Genomic DNA, 21,650 nt, shown 5'->3' with positions numbered 1-21,650 from the left:
GGTGACGGGGCGTCTCTACTCCCCATTCCTCTTTCTTCCTTCACCCTTCCCTCTTTCACCTTCCCCTTGCTCCTACGGGCCCTCACGTCCATCCAGGAGTTTCCTCTTCCCTTCACCCCACTCTCCCAAATAAAAAAGGGAAGAAAAAAAAAGAGCTTGGGAGCTTTCCTTCCTCTTGAATTTTTTTGGATTAGTGTGAGAATGATAGGTGTTAGCTCTTCTTTAAATGTTTGGGAAAATTCATCTATGAAGCCATCAGACCGGGACTTTTGTTTGTTGGGAGTTTCTTGGTTACTGCTCAGATTTTGTTAGTGGTTATTGGTCTGTTGGATTTTCTGTTTCTTGACTCCTTGGAAGATTATGTGTTTCTAAAAATTTATCCATTCCTTCTAATCTGTCCAATTTGCTGGCATATAATTGTTATAGTATTTTTTAATAATCCTTTATATTTCTTTAGTGTCACTTGTCACTCTTTCATTTCTGACTTTATTTATTTGGTCCTCTTTTTCTTTTGATGAGTCTGGTTAAAGTTTATCAGTTTTGTTTATCTTTTAAAGGAAATAACTTGGTTTCATTAATCTTTTGTATTGCTTTTTAGACAAAGTTTTATTTTTGCTTTGATATTTATTATTTTCTTTCTTCTATTGGGCTTTGTTTATTCTTTCTCTAGTTGCTTTAGGTGTATGGTTTATTTGAGGTGTTTTTTTTTTTGTTTCTTTCTTGATGTAGGCCTGCATTGCTATGAATTTTCCTCTTAGAACTGCTGTGTATCTCATAGCTTTGTGCCCTTGTGTTTTATTTTGATTTGTCTAAATGTATTTTTTTCACTTCTTGTTAACCCATTCATTATCTAGTAGCATGTTATTTAGCCTCCATATATTTGTTTTCCAGTTTTCTTCTTGTGATTGATTTCTAGTTTCATACCATTGTGGTTGGAGAAGATGCGTGATATGACGTTATTCTTCCTAAGTTTACTGAGACTAGTTTTGTGGCCTAATGTGATCTAGCCTGAAATATATTCTAGATGCACTTGAAAAGAATGCATATTCTGCTGTTTTGGGCTAAAATGCTCTAAAAATATCAATTAAATCCATCTGTCTAATGTGTCATTTAAGGCTCTTGTTTTCTTGCTGAATTTCTGTCTGGATTACCTATCCATTGATGTCAATGGGGTTGAAATCCCCTACAATTATTGTATTTTTTATCTTTCTTTTTTTACCTGTTAATATTTGCTTTATACACTTAGACACTCCTACGTTGGGTGCATAAATGTTTACAAAAATTATATATATTCTCTGTTCCATCTTGTTGGATTGATCTTTTTGCTATTATAAAATGTCCTTCTTTGTCTTTTAATAGTCATTGTTTTAAAAGTTGATTTTGTCTGATATAAGTGTTGCTACCCAGCTTTTTTTTTGTTTCAATTTGCATACAATATCGCTTTCTGTCTTTTTACTTTCAGTGTGTGACTTGTTCTGAGGTGTCTCTTTTAGACAGCATATATATGGGTCTTATTTTCTCATCCATTCAGCCTCCAATCTTTTGTTTGGAAAATTTAATTGATTTACGTTTTAAGTGATGGTTGATAGTTATGTAGTAATTGTCATTTTATTTTTCATACTTAATGTTTTTTCTTTCTTGTTTTTCTTAAGGAAGTCCCTTTAACATTTCTTGTCATACTGGTTTGGGGGTGATGAACTCCTTTAACTTTTTCTTGTTGGGAAGCTCTTTATTTCTCATTTGGTTCTAAATGAAAAATAACTTTGATGGATAGAGTAATATTGGTTGTAGGTTCTTGCTTTTTATCATTTTGAATATTTTGCATCAATCCCTCTGGCCTGCAAAGTTTCTGTTGAGAAATCACCTGACAGTCTTATGGAAACTCCCTTGTATGTAAGTAACTGCTCTCCTGTTGCTGCTTTGAAGATTCTCTCTATGTCTAAACATTGGCATTTTAATTATGATGTGTGTTGTGGGCTTCTTAGTGTTCTTCTTGCTTGGGATTCTGAGCTACTTTGACTTGTGTGTCTCCTTCCTTCACCACGTTAGGAAAGTTTTCAGTCATTATATCTTCAAATAGGTTTCCAATCTTTTGCTCTCTTTTTCCCTTTTTTTCTGATACTGCTATCATGATTGTTGATACAGTCAGTGTCATCTCTTAAACTATCCTCATTTTATTTTATTTTTTAAGTATGTTTTATTGATTATATTGTTACAGTTGTCCCAATTTCTTTTCCCTTTGTTCCTCTCTGCCCAGTACCCCCCTTCCCTCCAGCAATCCCATGCCCTTTAGTTCATGTCCATGGGTCATGCATATAAGTTCTTTGGCTTCACTCTTTCCTATATTATTCTTAACTTCTCTCTGTCTATTTTGTACCAACCAATTATGTTTTCTTAATCCTGCACCATTTCCCCATTTCTCCCTCTTCCCCCTCCTAGCTGATAATCTTCCAAATGATCCCCATACCTATGATTCTGTTCCTATTCTGGTTTGCTTAGTTGGATTTTGTTTTTATTTTTTAGATTCAGTTGTTGATAGTTGTGAATTTGTTGTCATTTTAATGCTCATAGTTTTGATTCTCTTTTTCTTAACTAATTCTGTTTAATATTTCATATAATAATGGCTTGGTGATTATGAACTCCTTTAGCTTTACCTTGTCTGGGAAGCACTTTATCTGCCCTACCATGATAGCTTTGCTGGATAGAGTAATCTTGGTGGTAGGTCCTTGCATTTCATCACCTTGAATACTTCTTGCCAGTCCCTTCTTGCCTGCAAAGTTTCTTTTGAGAAATCAGCTGATAGTCTTATAGGCACCCCTTTGTAGGTAACTCTGATTTTCTCTTGCTGCTTTTAAGATTCTCTCTGTCCTTCACCTTTGGCATTTTAATTATGATGTGTCTCAGTGTGGGCCTCCTTGGGTCTGGCTTGTTTGGGACTCTGTGCTTCTTGGACTTATATGTGTATTTCCTTTGCCAAAGTTGGAAAGTATTCCTCATTATTTTTTCACACAAGTTTTTAATGTCTTGCTCTTCCTCTTCTCTTTCTGGCATCCCTATGATTCAGAGGTTGGTACATTTAAAGTTGTCCGAGATTCCTAAGCCTCTCCTCATGTTTTTCAATTCTTGTTTCCTCGTTCTGTACTGGTTGCTTCTGACTGTGAGAACCAGTGGGGGTTGGGGCAGAGGAAGAAACTGCTGGTCTCTTAGTATAGTCTGCTTGTTTAAAGGGCCCCCACGGTCCTAGAACGTCCGCAGACCCACCCACTCTGGGAATGATGGCCAGGGCAACAGCAAGAGGGGCGCCAGTGCCATACGGAAGTGGGAGAATGTGGTGAAACAGGTAACTCTGTACTGACGAATGCCTAAAGCTGCCCATTACAATGTAACAGGTGCGACAGCTCTACCTAAGACACAGAGGCAAACAAATACGGGAGCCTTTCAAGATGAGGAGACAGAGAAGTATGGCCCAAAAGAGGGAACAGATCAAGGTTCTAGTGGGAGAACTAAATGACAAGGAGATTGCCAACCTAACAGACATTAGAGTTCAAAACACTGGTGTTAAAGATGCTCATAGACTTGACAGATATGCTTGAGTATGGCAAACACATAAGGGAAGAAGTGAAGGCTATGCTAAGTGAAATGAAGGAAAATTCACACAAAATCAATGGTGAAGGGAAGAATCCTGGGGTTCATATCAATGATTTGGAACATAAGGAAGAAAAAAACGTGGCTTTCTTATATCCATAGTTACAGTTCTGTTAAGCTATAGTATTTACCTACTCTACAGTGCTGACCAGAACCTCTAGAGGAATCCCTCTTCATCTTTGGTCTTTCATTCTTTGATTATGTCTATTAAATGACACCTTTGCTGACCTTTCATATCTTTTGTTCCTAAGGACGCTATGTTGTAATGTTGCAGAGCAAAAGGGGGTTCTTTCACGTGGCGCCTGGGTGTAAAACCCAACAACTAGTGTTGAGGAAAACAGGTTTTTCTTTACAATATTCCAACCTGGGGAGGGCAGTGAGCACTTCAGCTCAGAGCCCTGTTCTCCCATGGGACCCAGCACTTCCCATGCTCCCCAAGAAGCTAGAAGCTAAAAACATGCGCAGAAGTTCCCCATCCCTTATCTGTCAGCTAGCTGTCTCCTTCAGGATCCAGGTGCGATGCCATCACCCTCCGTATAGCAGTCCAGGAAAACATGTGTCATGTGGCACTGGATCACGCGTGGTTCTCCCTTTGCCCTTTCAAAGCTGCATGGTATTCTGCCTTCTCAAAACTGCATGGAGAACCGTGCTAAAATGTCTGCCTCCTATTTTTAAACCCCTGACGGCGTTCTCTGACGCAGTGGGTGTGGTAGCCAGCTCTGAGCATTCACATCACCTTGCGCAGGCTCTGTTTGCTCTCTGTACCATTCCATGGTCCAAAACCCCCTCCCATCTGGCTGGGGCCTTGGAAGCATCAAAGCCATTTGTGTAGCAGAGACACAGAGACACTAGCCACTAGCCACAGGCATGTGAAGGCATCTGAAAAGCTGTTTCCTTTCCCCATACTCCAACCTGCAGGCTCTGGGGATTTTTGAACACCACCCCCCCCACCCCGTAACAGTAAGAGCCGTCTCCTGCATCTCTGCAGACCAGGCTGCGCCCTCATAGCACTGTCTATTACAGTTCTCTCTCCCACCTTGCTTCTGATGGTTATGTGCTAGCCTCTGTCCTTCCCAGATTTTATTACCTTGTTGTTACTATGAACTTCTGTTCTGTAACAGCAGCTCCTGTTTTGGCTCCCACCACATGCATTTCAGTGTTGCAGTGTTCCTTCACCAGTGTGGTTCTCACCAGTCCTCCTGAGGGTCCTGGTTGTCTTTAGGGTTTCCAGCTTGTGCAGGAGCTGCATCCCAGCATGTCCCCTTCTCTGAAGGTTATGATCCCTAATCTCACTGCAATATTGTCCTGCAATTTAATTCTGAAGCTTCCTGTCAGAGCTAGCCGAGTTCCCAGTGATTAAGAGAGAATTCTCTCATAATCCCACCCTAACATCACCACTAGCCTCACATTTGGAGTTCCCAAGCCTCCCATACTTTTGTCCAGTGAGCTACTTCAGGGGTTCCCACGCTCCATTTGATTGGACATTTGATAAAATTATTCACAGGGCTTGGCAAAATGCTATAGTTATGATTATAGTTTTATTTTAACAATACAGTTTGGAACCAACAAAAAGGAGAGACACATAGGGCTTAGGTCACTGAGAATTCCCCTGGCAAAGCGGCCAAAGTCCTCTCCTGAAGGAGGCAGGACACCTCAGCCTTGTCCGCCTCAAAGTGTTTAACAACCAAACTCATCTCATCATTAGTGTCCAGAATGTTTATTGGGGTTTCATTACATGGGCAGGTATGATTGACATGGGCCATGATATTGAACTCAATCCCTATTTTCACTTCTATTTCTGGATAGCAGGCGAGTTCAAAGCCCAACTTACTAACCACATGTTTGGTGTTTTCAGTGACCAGAGTGAGCAGTGCCCATTCTGAGTCTTGTTTGCGTGAGCTCAAATGGGATCCAAAGAGTCCTGAATACAAGTTGTTGATAAAATTTCCTGGGCTGGATAGATCAAATAACAAGGGTGACAACTCCAGCCTTATATCAATATAGCAGGCACTAAGGAATTATATAGAACAGGGCAGGGTGGATAGAGGTGCTGGTGTGACCCCCCACCCTAGATAAAGGGAAAACAACTTACATGCCTGCTTCTGGGCACGGCACCAGCTTGTTACAGGAATCAGCATGCTGGGGGGCATAGGGAGGGTCAGGCAGATTCTGAGGGGATTTACAGAAGCAGTTTGTTCTGGCCCAGATCTAGACTGTGGGTCAGGCAGTGGTCACATCCTGAAGCCTACTCTACCATGAAGCCTACTCTCTGGTCCACCCTCCACCCTTGTGACCAGCTCTTACAATCTCACATACCTCCTCTTCTGCAAGGTGCCCTGAGTGGTCAGCAGGGGCTTCATTAGCAGGGACATCATTGGAGACACAGTCTACAGCAGTAATATAGGCATGGGCAAAAAAAGACAAATGAAGTGATCCAAACCTAGTGACAGTTTTTCCATCATGTCCCCTGAGACCTGAATCAGTGTGCTAACAACTGGAATCAAGAGGTTAGGGCAGAGAGTCCTTTGGGCTGAATGTGTGTGTGTGTGATTGTGGGTATGTGTGTGAGTATATGTATGTGTGAGTATATGTGTATTTGGGTATGTATGTGAGTATAGGTGTATTTGGGTATGTTGTGTGTGTATGTTAAGGGTATTAGAGTGAGTACACACAGGTGCAATATCTAGGGGCACAGGAAGTCACAGGTTAGGAAGAGGGAGTCTGAGGGACAGGCCAACGGTGGACAGGGGACAGGGAATAGGTCAAGAGGAGATTCAAATCCCAGTGGAGCTGGAAATTCAGAGACTGGATATTGACATGCAGACTCTGGGGAAGCAGAAGTCCTGAGCTGAGTGTGTGGACCAATTCAAAAAATCAGGTGAGTTAAGTGTTGGGGTGTGGAGCAGAAGAGGGTTTCTGAACTGCTCTGGGGTGAGGATGGCCAGTGAAAAGTGGGTTGAGATGGTGACAAGATGCATCAAACACAGTTTCTAGAGCTAGGGCAGGGTTTCCAGTTTCAGTTCTTAACTGGCTGAGGTGTGCACCGTTGCTCTCGAAGCTGGGTCTGGGTCTTGTCATTGCAATATCACTGGTGTTGTGTAGAAAGGTAATGTTGACCTTCGAGTTTCAAGACTCCCTTCAGCCAACCTTTGAAGTTAGCCTGATGCCAGCATCTATCAGTAAGTGAAACTTACTGAGGCCCTGTACAGAGGCTGAAAGAAGCTTGGGCGAAGTGTGGGGGCAGGGGGCAGGGATGGAGGGCAGGAACACCCTGGAATGTTCAGAGACCAGAATAACCTAAACGTGTGGATAGGGGTGGAGGAAGTGGGTCAAAAACCAGGAAGAACTTGATGTGTGCAGAGCCCACAAGGATCTAGAAAACTTGGAGGAGTGGGGCAGGGTATCTAGGGCCAATAAGACCTTGGGAGTTAGTAGTCAGATGAATCAACAAGGTGCAGAGAGAGAGGGGTGGGTGCTGAGGGCCAGGAGGAGCTTGGAGTCTGCCAAGCCCAAAAAAGCTAAGAAAAATGGGGAAGGGGCTGGGATCAGGGTCAGAAACTTGTGGAGTGGGGAGCCCAGAAGGACCTAAGGGAAGGATGGGAGAGTAGGGATGAAGTGAGGAAAAGAGGATGAAGAGAAGGGAAGTACCCTGGATAATTGGGGGTGAATCTCAGTGGTAAGAATAACTTCACAGGGGTTGGGACTGCTTGTCCACGCTTTCATTTCTACATGCAAAGAGTCACCTCAGTTATGGTCTGTGCTGTTTCAACTGTAGGTGTAACAGGCCTAGTTAAGACGGCACAGAAGCTCGGCAAGTCAAAACTTCCCCATCCCAGGCCTGTCTTTAAAGTCCTGGAAGATCCTCTGCAGCACAGAGCTTCACCTTCCCTTTGTCCCCATCATAATTTGTCTCTTGAAAACTTCCACCACAACACCTGCTCGGAGCCCTATTCCTTGCTCTGACTTCCTCATGGTGCGCATTTTATGATGACTCTTCCTCAAATCCACAAATGCCCCTTGCCGGTGCCCAAGATTTGTATTTATGGCACCCTCTCCTGCTCTTCAAACTGAAGCAGGAGATTTTCAAAGCCTCCTCAAGACTTGACTCTAGAATTTCACCTTTGAACCATCTCCATCAGCTAAACCCCATGTAGGCTCCCAGCACAGTACCTCCTGCCCCATGGAGATGTCCTCCTAGCTTCTCATGGGTTTCCTGTAGATCGAGCCCCATCTCCTGCTCAGAACCCAGGCCAGAGACTTACCCCAAAATGAGAAGGAAGTCTCCACAGAACCAGCCCTGAGACCACATTCCAGGGCAGTCCTTCCTCCTTTCAGTTTTAAATTCACCTTCTTTGTGAGAGAGGTGGGGTTAGTACAGTGATGAAAACGAAGTTCAGGATCAGAATTTCTCACCAGTGGTTTTTGAAACTACAGTTGAAGAATTGGTCCAGGCAGCCAAGACAGGAATCTGTGTGTCCTCCTGAAAACAGTTATTTTAACGTACGGGATTTATATTTAGTAATGAGGCTGCTGTCTCCTCTGTTAATTTCCCACAATGTATAGCCTCATAAAAATAATGTCAGGTTGTCTTTAAGAATTCACAAAGATTGAGTAGACACAAGCTGGATTCATAAGCAGAAATTAAACCACAGTCACTTGTGCTGGTTGGTGACGACACATCATCTTTCTAAAGAAATGTGTGATGTTCCATTTTAAACTTTGCATGTCCACCAGGTTGTGTGCAGCTGAAGCTGCCTTGCCAAGTAGAAGTATCAGCATCTTTTTGATTAGAAATGTACACAGTGGCTCCAACACTGTCAGGGCTTGTCCCATGTCATCCATCATTAATTTATCTCTTCCAATCTTTCAAATCTTACCCGTGAGAAGTTTAGCTGCTTTACTCACCACATATCCATACCTTTGTCCTTTCAAAATGGAATAAGCGGATCCAATGAAGTAATATAGCACTTGTTTCCAGTTGTTTTCAGTCCAAGATACGACTGCGTTGTAGGAGAGTCGGCCTTTTTACGGAGACGTACTGGATATGCCACTCCCCCCAAAGGCAGTCTTGGCCAGTGAGTGCGTGCCCCGTTACCAAGAACCACTTGTGATCCAAGATTACTCGCCGCACCAACTGGATTAAAGGTGCTCTGACCCACAGGGCAAAAGCCGGACAGAGTTAAGAGGAGAAGGGACCCTCCTACAGTGCAGGGGGAGCATAGAGCAGTTCGACTGCAGGAGCAACATTTGTTATGTATGAAGAATGAACATTCTAACGTTGTTTTAATGCTATAGTGGGCTAATTAAGGCTCCCCAAAGAGCCAGTCTTTTTTTTGACTTGATAGAGCCCGGGAAGGGCACAGCACCGCAGCAGCCCCAGCCGCCAATGCTGCTCTCGTTCCGCATGCATGTTCACTTCGTCTTAATGGAACAATCGGATCTTGAAGGTATTCTGTCATAACCCTGACGGCCAGTTCATTGTAACCACTCCTTAAAAGCCATCAGCATTTGCACTCCCGTGGATGAGAGATGCTGCCGCTGTCAGCCGCCCCATGGCCTCACTGCAGGCTTGCTGCCCAGTGCCCCACCTGGGCAGCCACCTCCAGGCAGGTGTCCGTATGCTCACGTCTGTGCTTTGTTTAATATTTTCACAAACTTGGGTGGGTGTCTCCATGAAAGAGAGTTCATGCACAGGACACAAGAGTTGAGAAATAAATTCTACCATATGAATTCTCTTGCTTTTTGCTCCTGTTGGCTAGTGAGCATTGGGTGGAATCTGGAGGACCTGCCCAAGGGGTGGATCGTTGGAACCTGAGGTGGGCAGCAGGGGATGGTATGGAGGGAAGGGCTCCTGCGCAGAGTTAGGTGAGAGAATTTTAGAGCCTGGGAAGGGTTTGCGTTATTGGATGAATTTGGGATTGAGTGGACCTGCATCTGCCATGGAGAAGGGCTTTTAAAGGGGGCTTCAGGGTGAGTGAGTGGGGGTGGCTATACCATTTAAGGGGGAACAACTGAAATTGGTGCAGTGAAGTCGAGGGTGGTGTTCTTCCAGACTTGGAAGGGAGTGAACCTTGAGATATGAAGGACTGAGGAAAGGTTAAGGCTCTTGAGCACCCTGACACTGGGGACAAGAGGGAGCACCAGATGTACAGGCTGACAGGGGACATGGGACAGAAGCCAAGTGGGTGAGGAAAATGAGCATCCATTGTGGAGAGCAATAAGGGATTGGAGGACTGAGGACACCATGAACACAGGAATTTTGAACTGAGGGTGTTTGGAGACCTGAGTCAGGAAGGGGGTTTGAGTGTGAGGTAGTCAGAGTAGGAAGGGGGCTGGGGTAGCAGCCGGGGGACGGTGTTGAGTGCAGAGCAGGGAACAGTACACAGCAAGCAGTTTCCAGAGTGAGAGCCGAAGCGTCACAGTGTCTGCCTGTCACCAGGTTGCTGTATGCAGCTCTCCGTGAAGCACGGTCTGGAGCCATTTTCAGCATCTTCGGTAGCACTGCCGTGGGGTGTTTACTGAACTGTCAGCGGAGATGAGAAATAGACGTAGAAGTCTCCACTAAACAATCATTTGTTTTTCCTACAATGTTAGCTTTGGTTACAGGTCAAGTAAACCATTGTAAGAATTTTCTTAACTAATTTTTATATCCATTCTTAGTCTACCACTGGAACTGGGGAAAGGATGACCCAGTGGATCAACAGACCCAGTGGGGCTGATGTGAGATTAATGTGGGCAAGGAACCCACAAGTTTCCTGACCCTTTTACACAAATATTTTACATAGGGCCCCTGGTGGTGCTTGGAGTCCCCAAATACTATGCTAACCTGGGCTCAATGTCCTAGAGCTGTTGAAAGATCTGTGTGTTCCTTTTTCCCAAGTGTCCACTTACCCAAATAATGCTGTAGGTCCCTTCTGGGATGAACAGGGATTACGTGGTGTACACTTTCTTTGATGTTGTAGACACCCTCATGAGGACTGAGCTTTTATCAGGAGTCTGGCTGTGAGGATTACTCAGGTCCACACTGGGCCAAGGATCATGACTCTGTTTTGGGACAGCTGACCTCAGCTTTCTGCTTCTCCGTTCTTCATCTCTTGATTACGCCTGTTAATGGACATCATGCTGGTCTTTCTTATCTTTTGTTCCTAAGGATACTATGTTCCATGTTCTCAGATTCATCTCCCACATCTCTGCAGACCAGGCTGTACTCTGATACGGCTGCCTATAATGTAATTATGCCCAGCTTGCTTCTGGTGACAAAGTGCTGACCTCTGCCATTCCCCGTCACCCCCTTGCTATTCCAGAGTCTAGTTCTGAAACAATACCTCCTGTTTTCATTTCTAGCCTCTGCCTTCTTTATTACACATCACTGTTATCTGCAGTTCTGGGTCTCATTATTTATTGTGGCATTAATTTATCCGAGGCACTCGAGTTATTTCAGTATTATTCCAGAAGTCCATATAGAGGCTCTTGCCATGGAGTTACATTCTGTGTGGCATGGACCTGCCCTGTGTTGACACACACTTTCTCATTCAGGTTTATGGTCCGTCATCCCTTGAATCCTTACATCTGCTCACAGGCATACTCTCTGACCCTGGCTGTGAAAATTAGCTGGATGCTGTAGCTTCTTTGAGATTTATTCATTCTTTTTCCCCTTACCAACTCCCAAATTCCTATTTTGGGTATTCTGTCAATGACCCTGTTGCGGGTGTGGACCACAGTGGGGTAGGGCCAGCCTTGATGGGGAAGCATTGCTTTGTTAGATAGACAACCTTGAAGCTCTGCAAAGTCTCTTAGTTTCCTGTGGCTTTTGTAACGAACTACCACACACACAGTGACAGAAGCACACACACACATTAAGTATTTAATAGTTCTGGTCCTCAGAGTTGGAAATGAGCCTGATTGGGCTGAAATCAAGGACTGGGGCTCAGCAGGGAGCAAACCTGTGCTGCAGAAGGCATCTGAAGGGGCGAACACACATCTCAGAGGAGGGGTCTGAGGGGGGCACCCGCAGATTCTCCTACAGAGAAAAATCCTCTTAAAGAAAAATATCAGATACTCTGGCTCTTGAAGCATCTACATTTCATGAAGTGTGAGATGTGTGTTAGCACCTGGTGATAGGCCCAAAGCTACTTAGATAAACAATATATTTATGTCCCTAAACCATATATAACATACACATTTGCCCTCATGTAAATAAGGAAGAATATTTCTTTTAAGTTTTTATTATGATAAGTTTGAAGCATACAAACAACGAATAAGAGTCATATATCCACCACAGAGAGAAAGTTTTCATATTTTTGGTTATATTTGCCATGTATCTGTCTGCATCTATCTAGCTTTTCATTTTTTATCTATTTTTCAGTTTTTCTTTGGAGCATTTACAAAGTAATCACAAAAGACAAAACTGTGTTCTTAATTCTTCCACCTGCTTGTCTTCTGAAATTGAGAATTTCTTTTTGTAACCACAGTTCCATTCACACATCTAACAGTACGGTAGTTTGCTCATGTCATTTAATATACAGTTCACATTCAAACTTCTTTACTAGTTTGTGGTAATTTGTAACAGCAGCAGTAGGAAACCCATACACCCGTCTTTCAGAACAAGTATGTTAAAAATGTATTTTAACAGCTTTATTGAGCTATAACTCATCCGTATAAAATGTATAATTTAATCCTTTCAGTAAGCTCAGAGTTGTGAAACCATCACTGCCCTCTAATGAGAACATTTTCAGTCTCCAAAGAATCTCCTACCCCATTATTAGTCACATCCGAATCCTCCTCGCCGCCAACCCCTAGCAGCCACTGATCTGCATTCTGTTTCCTGGATTTGCCTATTCTGATCTTTTCATATAAGTGAAGCCATGTATGTCGTATGGAACCTTTGTGACTGGCTTCTTCCACTTAGCATAATGTTTTCAAGGTTCATCCGTGTTGTAAAATGTACAGTTTTCCATTCCTTTATATGATCAAATAGTATTCCAGTGTATGAACATAACCACGGTTTGGTTTTCCATTTATTAGTTGGTGGATACCTGGATTTATTCACTTTCTGGCTGTTAATGAATAATGTGCTATGTCATAGGTTTTCCTTTCTGTTGGGCATATGCCCTGGAGGTGGAGTTGTTGGATCTCATGGCAACTCTGGTGAAGACTTTGAGGAACTGTCAGAATGTTATCAGGCAGCTCATATGGGAAGTGAATGAGGATATCCTGTTATCTGCACTGTCTGTGATTCTGGCCAGTGCAGAGAGTGTGCAGTGATATCTCGCTGTAGTTTTTATTTGCATTTCAGTTATGATTAATGATGTAGAGCATTTTTCATGTGTTTATTTGTGTATATACACGGGTATATCTTCTTTGGACATCCATAATATTTATTCGTATGCTTTGCAGGTTTTTTAATTGAGATTTTTTGGTTTGTATTACTAGTTTTTCATGTTACCATATATTATTGATACAAGTCCCTTATCTGATATGTAGTTGGCAGATTTTTTTGCCCATTCTGTGGGTGCTTCTTTCACTTCTTTAATGAGGTCTTTTGAAGTACAAAATTTTCATGAAGTCCAGTTTATCCATTTTCATTTTTGTGCTTGTCCCCAAATATATTTTGTGACATTTTTATAGCCATGATCTGAGTGAGGGTTTCACAGTGCATGTGATATTAATCTAGAAAACCCTCTTTTTACTACATGCTTGACTCTATGTAGAGCCGTGGCTGGTGGTCCTGGGGATCCGTGTCTGGGTCTGTCTGGAAGTTCTCTCCTGGTATTTCTCTGTTTCCCCTTTATACTTCCCACTTCTGGGAAGCCTAAACTCAGTGGTGTGCATTGAAAAGTTTAGGGGAGCCTCCATGGATGAAGCCCTGGAATCACCCCAAATCCCAGCATGGACTGGAACAAAAAGACAGCCTGTAGAGTGTTGAGTGGGGATTCCCCCCAAATACATCTACATCCTAACTCCTAGAACCTGTGAAGTGACCTAATTTTGGAATAGGTTCTTTGCCAATATAATTAAGTTAAAGATTTCAAGATGAGATTATACTGGGTCTTCTGCCTGAGTCCTAAATCAAATCATATGTTTCTTCTAAGAAACAGAAGACAGGATAACACACAGAGGAGAAGGCCATAGTGTGAAGATGGAGGCAGAGATGGGAGCGATGCAGCCACAAGCCAAGGAATACTGGCAGCCACCAAAAAGATGAAACAGAATCTCTCCTAGAGCCTGTGGAAAAAATTAGGTCTTGTCCATACTTTGATTTGGATTTCTGACTTCCAGAATGCCAGAAAATTTTTTATTTTTATTTTAAGCCATTTAGTTTGTGGAAATTTATTATGGCATCCACAAGAAACTAATGCACTGTTCCTCTCAAAAAAATGGAGACCATCTTCCAGTACAGACAGACAACTCTCTCTCCCAGTATGAACTTCATAGCCCCTTAGGTCCTGTGGGAACCTGACAGAACACCTAAGCACTGAGGGTGTCATATCACAGTTCCACTGCTGCATCATCCGCCCTGTTCCTGGCCCGAGCCCATTGTGTTGTCTGGTGTACAAGGGCAGCCAGTGACTCTGGTCCTTCCTGCATTGAGACGCAGGCACCTCCTGTGCACAGGGGCTTCCCTTACCCCTGCACACTGGTTCCTGTTGAGAAAACAGGATCCTGGCTGTATACTTTTCCTAAAGGCCATGACTTTGGAGTAAGGAGTTGGTACTGTCACCTCTAGTAAAGAACATTTAGGGATGGTTTTGTGTCTCTTTTGTAGGATAATTACAGTTTTTTAGCATAATGAATGTGTTTAATTCTTTTTGATGCTAAAATCATCTCAAATATTTTTTTTAGGATTTCATTTATTCTGGCCAAGATGGAGGCGTAGATAGACGTGCTGCGTCTCCCTCCACAACTAAGAAGGAATACAGCTACTTCAGAACTAGAAACAACCAGAAGTTCCAGAAAATTAAACTGCATGGAAGTCCAGCAAACAAAGATATAAAGAAGAAATACTCATCCAGACAGGTAGGAGGGGCCGGAGAGGACACGGTGTGGTGGCAGCGGTGGCAGCAGCAGTGGTGGTGGCAGGCCAGCGGAAAGCGCAGTCACATGTTTTAAAGTCAGGAGGGACACCTGGGGAGCATTCCCAGCTCCTCACCGCACCTAGTAGCTCATGGTCCCAGCGCCAGGGAAAATCAAGCTTTGTTGCTTCTGACTGTGCAGTCCAGTGCAGGTTGGAGCAGACTGGTCTCTCAGCAGAGTCCGCTTGTTTAAAGGGTCCCCATGGCCCTAGAACATCTGCAGACCCACCCACTCTGGGAACGACAGCCAGGGCAACAGCTAAAGGGGAGCCAGTCCCATACGGCAGTGGGAGAAGTGAGCGCTGTGCTACTAAGTTAGATCAGATTGCCAAAAGTTAGAGTGATACCTCAAACTCTTCTTTTTGCCTTAAGATAGTGAGTTCACTGAATAAAAAGTAAGGGGAAACAGGAAACAATGTCCTGCTCTACTCAATAGTAACTAAGTAACTCTTGATGGTTCAATTTTATTGGCGACTTTTTGCAGGATTCAGATCCCTTCCTGGCTACTAGCTATAGCTGTATGAAAATGATGTCATTTACCTTCTCTGTGCCTGTTTCCTTATCTCCAAAATGAGGGTAAAGGGATTTCTAACCTCATAGGATTATTGGGATGATTATTAGTTAATAAATGGGAAATTGGTCGCTGTCACGGAAAAGGTTGGTATTATCTAGTCTTGAGCACAAGAAAAGAGCTATTTCAAATCTTATTGTGGAAAGGAAAAACCAAAAAAATACATTTTGCTTTGAGATGGTTGCAGATTCATACCCAGCTATAAGAAATACTTCAGCGACATCCCATGTACCCCCCAACCAGTTCCCCTAACTGGGTACAAAACTAGAGTACAATATTACAGGGAGGAGATTAACGTTGATGCAGTCCACTCACGTGATTCAGATCTCACCAGTTTACACGTGTGTGTGTACGCACACATGCCCATGTGTGTATTTATTTCTATGAACTTCTATGTATCTACCACCAGAGGCAAGATACAGAACAGATTCCCTCCTCCTGGCCTTTTGTAACCTTGCCCACCTTCCTCCCCCGCCCATGGCCTCCATTGCACCCTCACTCGGTTCCTGACCACTGGCTACCCAGCAGCTTGCGGCAGTCTGTTCTAATTCCCTATACTTTTGTCATTTCAAAATATTATATAAACAATCATATATCATACATGATGCCTTTGGGACAAAGGCATAATCCCCTTGAGATGCATCCAGATTGCTGCATTTATTAATAGTTCCCCTCCCCTCCCTTCCCCTGCCCCTCCCCTCCCCTTCCCTCCCCTCCCCCTCCCCTCCCCTTCCCTCCCCTCCCCCTCCCCTCCCCTCCCTTCTTCCCTCCCCTCCCCTCCCCTCCCCTCCCCCTCCCCTCCCCTCCCCTCCCCCTCCCCTCCCCTCCCCTCCCCACCCCTCCCCTCCCCTCCCCACCCCTCCCCTCCCTTCTTCCCTCCCCTCCCCTCCCTTCTTCCCTCCCCTCCCCTCCCTTCTTCCCTCCCCTCCCCTCCCCTCCCCTCCCCTTCCCCTCCCCTCCCCTCCCCCTCCCCTCCTCTCCCCACCCCTCCCCTCCCCCTCCCCACCCCTCCCCTCCCCCTCCCCTCCCCTCCCTTCTTCCCTCCCCTCCCCTCCCCTCCCTTCTTCCCTCCCCTCCCCTCCCCTTCCCTTCCCCTCCCTCCCCTCCCCCTCCCCTCCCCTCCCCTCCCCTCCCCTCCCCCTCCCCTCCCCTCCCCTCCCCCTCCCCTCCCCTCCCTTCTCCTCCCCCTCCCCTCCCCTCCCCTTCCCCTCCCCTCCCCTTCCCTCCTTCTTCCCTTCCCCCCCTTGCACTGCTGAGTAGCGTTCTGTGGTGTGGACGTGGCACAGTTGGTTTAACCATTCACTCATTGAAGGACATCTGGTTGCTTCCAGTGGTTGGAAATTAAGAATAAAGCTGCTATGAACACTCCTGTACAGGATTTTGTGTAAATTTAAAATTTTCATTTCTCTGGAATAAATGCCCAATGGTACAACTAATTGCTGGATTGTATGGTATTTGCACATTTAGTTTCATAGGAAACTGGCAAACTTTTCCAGAATGGCTATACCATTTTATATTTCTACCAGCAATGTATGAATAATTTGCATCCTGCCAACATTTGGTGGTATTGCCATTTTTAACTTCAGCTTGATAGGTGTATACATTGATTTTTAAATTTTTCACCACAATCTTCCGGCTTTAAATCTTCTGACTTTAAATCCACTTGCCAGTATGAATGATAGTTACTGTTTATTGAGCCCATAGTATATGCCAGACACTGTACCTGGTATTTTATGTACATTGTCTCATTTAGTTCCCCTTATCCCTCAGCACAAGCCAGTAAGCTTAGAGAATGCTGTGCGTCAGAGGCAAAAATCATCATCTTCTGCAAGAGAAATAGGCTAATGTATTGGCCAAATTTAAAATGTATTCATTCATTCTTTGAGAAATTCTCACTTTTACTAATTTGATCTATAGAAATAGTAAGACAAACTTGCAAAGACATACATAAAAGACATTTTTACAAGTTAAAGAATGTGGGCACAATTTATGTCCATTACGTGTTTTTTCCAGCATGTTTTATCCATCTGGTGAAGCCCTCTGCAGCCATGAGACGGGTTTAAGATGAGAGAGAATTAAACTTCCTGACATGGAGAGATGTTATGTATTTCCTTTTAATCATGAACCATTTCTTACATACACAAAATATTATAAATCATCTGTTTGCTTGCCTCCGAGATTTCACGGATGCCAACGTTTTAGATATTTGCTCAGATTTCCCTTTTAAGAAAAGAGGCAAATGTTACAGACTCAAACCCCACCTCCTTGCCCCTTTCCTCCTCTTTCCCCTGAGTAGCTGCTCTCCTGCAGGGGGATGGTCTGTCTGACACTTTTTCCCTGTTTGTATTCGTAAATAACATATTGTGTAGTTCTACAGTATATTTTAATATGTATAGCAATGGGTCATAAGATAAGTATTTTTTGTAAGAGGCTTTAAAAAAACACACAACTCTTTTTATGAGCCCACTGTGGGCATACACCAGAGTTCACCCCCCTCATGAAAGCTGTAAATTAAACCACTTCTGTGCCATCACAGCAAGACCTGCACCCTGTGAGCTTGTCTTCTTATTCACAGGTCATAATTTATCTGGAGATTTAATACAGGAAATGGAGCTGCTGGCTGTAGGGCAGGGGCACCTTTAATGAAAATAGAAATTGCCAGAATGTGCCTCTCAGTGGTTATGCTAATCCACACACCCACCCAAAAAAATAAAATTAGCTCCCCAGATTCACACCGCCCTTGGCTATGTACCGTGTCCCTGGGTGCTCTAAATGGTTTTGCCCACAGGACAGCAAGTTCACCAAGTGAAAAGAGGAAGACAGGGGGCTGTTGTATAAACAGTAGCTAAGGACACTTTATTTTACTGCAGAATTCTGCAGGCTTTTTGGGTAAGCATGTGTTAAGATGACACATCTCTCCTTAAAAAGCCACTTGGAATTCACTCTCTTGATAGGAGATTTGAGCCTATCTTTTAGAGTAACAGAGCAAACTGATCAGTAAGGATATAGGACTCGAAGCATGCGAGGGGCTTGGTGAGCAGACATACATATTATGTTGTAATTCAGCACAGGAGGCTAAGCAGCTTCTGCGCCTCCTGTCTGCCCATCCCCCAGCTCCCACCTCCAGGACTAAAGGCCTCTCCGCACGTCCACCTGTGCTGCCCCACCTGTGCTCATTTATGGCCCAACTCTACATGAAGGGGCTTGGGGTCCCTTTCCTGCACTCCAGGGAGCGGAAGACTGAGTTCCCTACACAGCCCAGCGATGGGGACCTGAGAGGCGGCGTCAGGCAGGACCCACATCCTGGGTCCTGATGCGGAGTTGATGGCAAAGCCCAGCCACCACTTGCTCCCTCGGGCCCTGTGAGAGCCTGTGTCATGGAAATAACACATCTCTTCTAATTTTTCCAGGAAGGAAGGTTCTTACAATACCCAGGAGGACCCATCTCCCACTGTGGAATGTCAAGTCTGGAAAGTTCTGCAACAGTCCAGGCAAGCTCCACCTGAACAGATCCTAAGTGACAGGACCTTTACGCCTACAGGCTCACGACCATTTTCCAGGGCCACACCTGAGGCAGGGAAACTGGGCCCTGAGGTTCCAGCCTCCACTGGTCATCCATCTCCCCAGTGACAGGCCCTGGGGTGGGATCCGGGTCAGCAGTCCCTACCACCACACCCTTCAATGTGAGGGTCCCTGGGGACCCTGATGTCTGGGGCAGGAGCTTCACTGACCAAATCTAGAAAGTGTTTTGAGGGCAGGGGCTGTGGCAGTAACAGCACTTGCCTTTGTGTCAGGTGATGCACAAGGTCCCCTGGAGCTGGGGAGGAACATGAGTGCCCTCTAGTGGATTGTCCCTGGCAGAAGAGGAGAAAGTGGGGGTGGGACTGTTGAGAGGTTAGGGCTAACCTTGGACTAAGGTCGCATTCAGGTTCAGAAGTAAGCATGTTTAGAAGTGATTAACTTATGGCTGCCTGTAGCTCACCAGCTGGAAGACTGGGGGTGTTCAAAGGGTGCAACCACAAATCAGAATGACGTGCCTGGGTTATACTGCAAAGTGGGGTGAGGGAGATTCTGTGGACACCTGGAAAAAACATGATAACAAATGTACATGGTTAGAGGAGAGTCCACATAAAATCCACATTGTGATAAAAACATGGATGGGGTCAGCTTTCACCATTTCCTAAGAGATAAGCCTCACAAAGTGACCTTAACAATGAACTAGAAAAATAAAACATGCGTCATGGTTGCTGATAAATTTTAAATGGTTATTTGTTTTCCTTTAAAGAACATTCCAGTGCATTATCTTCATTTTACAATGGTACGAATGTGCCCTTTCGTCAATATGCTACCTGCAGTTTTGAGACCTGGTAGGAATTGTTACTCTTTTTCCCCCTTAAACCTCAAATACAAAACTGGAGGCAGCTCCCCGGCCCTCACCCAGATCCCACTAAGAACAGCAGCAGGACAACCTGAGGCTTGAGGACCCTGGTCCTCAAGACAGCGGGGTTCCCCAAAGGCTGTCCCTGCACCCGGATGGCCCCAGTTCACAGGGCGCTGATTGGCAGGTCAGGCTGTGCTCTCTGTGGCTCAGTGCTGACTGCCTGGCAGCGTCCCCAGACGACTAGAAACTCCTGAAGCCCAGTGAAGTGACCAACATGAGCTCAGACTTAATGGCAGATCTTGGGTGCACCCGGACACCTCCAGCCTCAGGTTCACCTGATTCCCTGGTCCTCCACGCCACCCACGCTGATGCTGCTGAACTGGTCACAACAGTCCCCACAGGTGGTGGCCACTGAGACTTGGGGTCTTTGTCCCACAACAGGGCCCATATCCCATCACCTGGCCCTTCTCTCCAGGCCAGGACGGTTACCTGAGGCACAGGGTTTGCTCGTTTGACACCTCAAGGACCAATACCCTGTGCCAGGGAGGCAGTGCTGAGGCCCCATGCAAGGCACAGAGGGATTCAGAGGTTGACCAGGAACCCGCAGTGAGAGCAGGAGGCGGAGCCAAGGTGCCAGCAACTGAGCTTAACTCCTGGTGACAGATGGGGAGGTCCAGTCCTTGTGCCCAGGCAGGGACTCTGACAGAAGCCTCCCTCCAGCAACAGTGTCTGCCATATGCAGCTCTGCCTGTCTGCACCCTCACAGGTGCTTCGTAAACACGGTGAAATGGATGCACGAGGGAGCCACACAACATCTGGGGTCAGAGCGTGTTTCTTACAGTCCTGGGTCTCTGTCCTGGAAGCTGAGGCCAGACTGATGACACCTGGGGAAAGAAAGTGGATCCCCTCACCTGCCATCATTCAGCTTCCCCTTTCTCACCCTAGAGTCGTCTATGTGACCCCTTCCAGGGAGGAAATCCAACTCTCCCAGAACATCTGGGACCATGAAACAGACCCAGTGCACTGCTGGGCTTCTGTGTCAAAAATGGAAGTAAACCCCAGGTTTGGGGACCCCTGGGGCTCTCTGTTGTTGGCAGACCACAGCCACTACACAGCAGAGGCCAAGGCTGTGTGCAAGCTCTCAGGTCCACCGCAGAGTTGCTCTGGAGCCTCTGCCTGTGCACCCCCACGTCACAGGGTGTTGCCTGGCCTGCGAGTCACTGTTGTCAGCATGGGAGGACACCAGCAAGTGCCCACAGCTGTCCCATGGATGAACCTGACCCTCGTCCAGTCAGGAAGATGGGGTCTCCTAACAGTGAGCGGTCTTGGGACAGTACAGGGGTAATGTCTAGGCTTCATCTTGACCAAAAGAAGTCCATCTTAGAGGTTTGACTATGACTCTTTGCTTTTAGTAAAATTCCATAGTTGAAATTAACCTAACTGTAGCTTTAAAAGAAAAAATGTAGGATAATATCCTTTCTTAACATGTTCTGCAAAATCCTTCTTTTGTCAATTGGTATCTAGAATATTTGTGCAACCATTATTTTAGAGGCCCTTTGAGTGGCCCACTGGCCATGGAAGACATCCTGTGACTCCCCCGGGATCAACTGCCACCAGATGACAATTGTGGGACAACTGACCTCAACCCAAACCCTCCGTCCTCCCTTAGGCCCCTACACAAGTCGTCCACAAGAGCCCCTTGGGCGGCTCAACTTCTGTTTCCTGGTTGGCTCTTGTGCACAAGCTCTTTTCAATAAACCATCTGCTTTATCTTGTGAGGAGTTCAGTGCTCATTCTATGGCATCGAGACTCAGAGACCTGGCATTCGAGGTCCTGTAACATCCTGACCCCATTCATTCTCCAAAAATCGGAGTCCTCCCTACCCCCAGCTTGTGAGTGATGTCTTGTCTTCTGGTGCTCCTGGGAACAGCCTGTGTCCTTCCTCTTCTCACAGAGACCTGACCTGGCAGAAACTCTAGAT

The 21,650-nt window shown here is 45.3% G+C and overlaps 1 protein-coding gene across 3 annotated transcripts in view; it reads left to right on the top strand.

Annotated features, from left to right (window-relative positions):
* Positions 1–19,550, top strand: part of LOC149994385 (kelch domain-containing protein 4-like) — a 28,704-nt gene extending 9,154 nt beyond the window's left edge. Inside the window, exons 3-4 of one of the 3 annotated variants that reach the window (XR_016507749.1) lie at positions 14,488–14,661; positions 18,699–19,550. Coding sequence is in view for 1 of the 3 variants with exons in the window: in XM_090260486.1 (XP_090116612.1) it covers positions 8,634–8,724 (91 nt within the window). In the remaining 2 variants the exon portion in view is untranslated. Of the gene's footprint in view, positions 1–8,633; positions 9,359–13,736; positions 13,881–14,487; positions 14,662–18,698 lie in introns of those variants that run through there. The other 2 variants (XR_016507748.1, XM_090260486.1) reach the window with 2 other exon arrangements.
* Positions 19,551–21,650: the final 2,100 nt, after the last annotated feature.

Source organism: Furipterus horrens, unplaced genomic scaffold (assembly GCF_987537825.1).
Source record: "Furipterus horrens unplaced genomic scaffold, mFurHor1.1.pri manual_scaffold_13, whole genome shotgun sequence".
NCBI classification, from domain to species: domain Eukaryota; kingdom Metazoa; phylum Chordata; class Mammalia; order Chiroptera; family Furipteridae; genus Furipterus; species Furipterus horrens.
The sequence above is the reverse complement of the archived record's forward strand: the minus strand, read 5'-3'. Positions and strand labels throughout refer to the sequence as shown.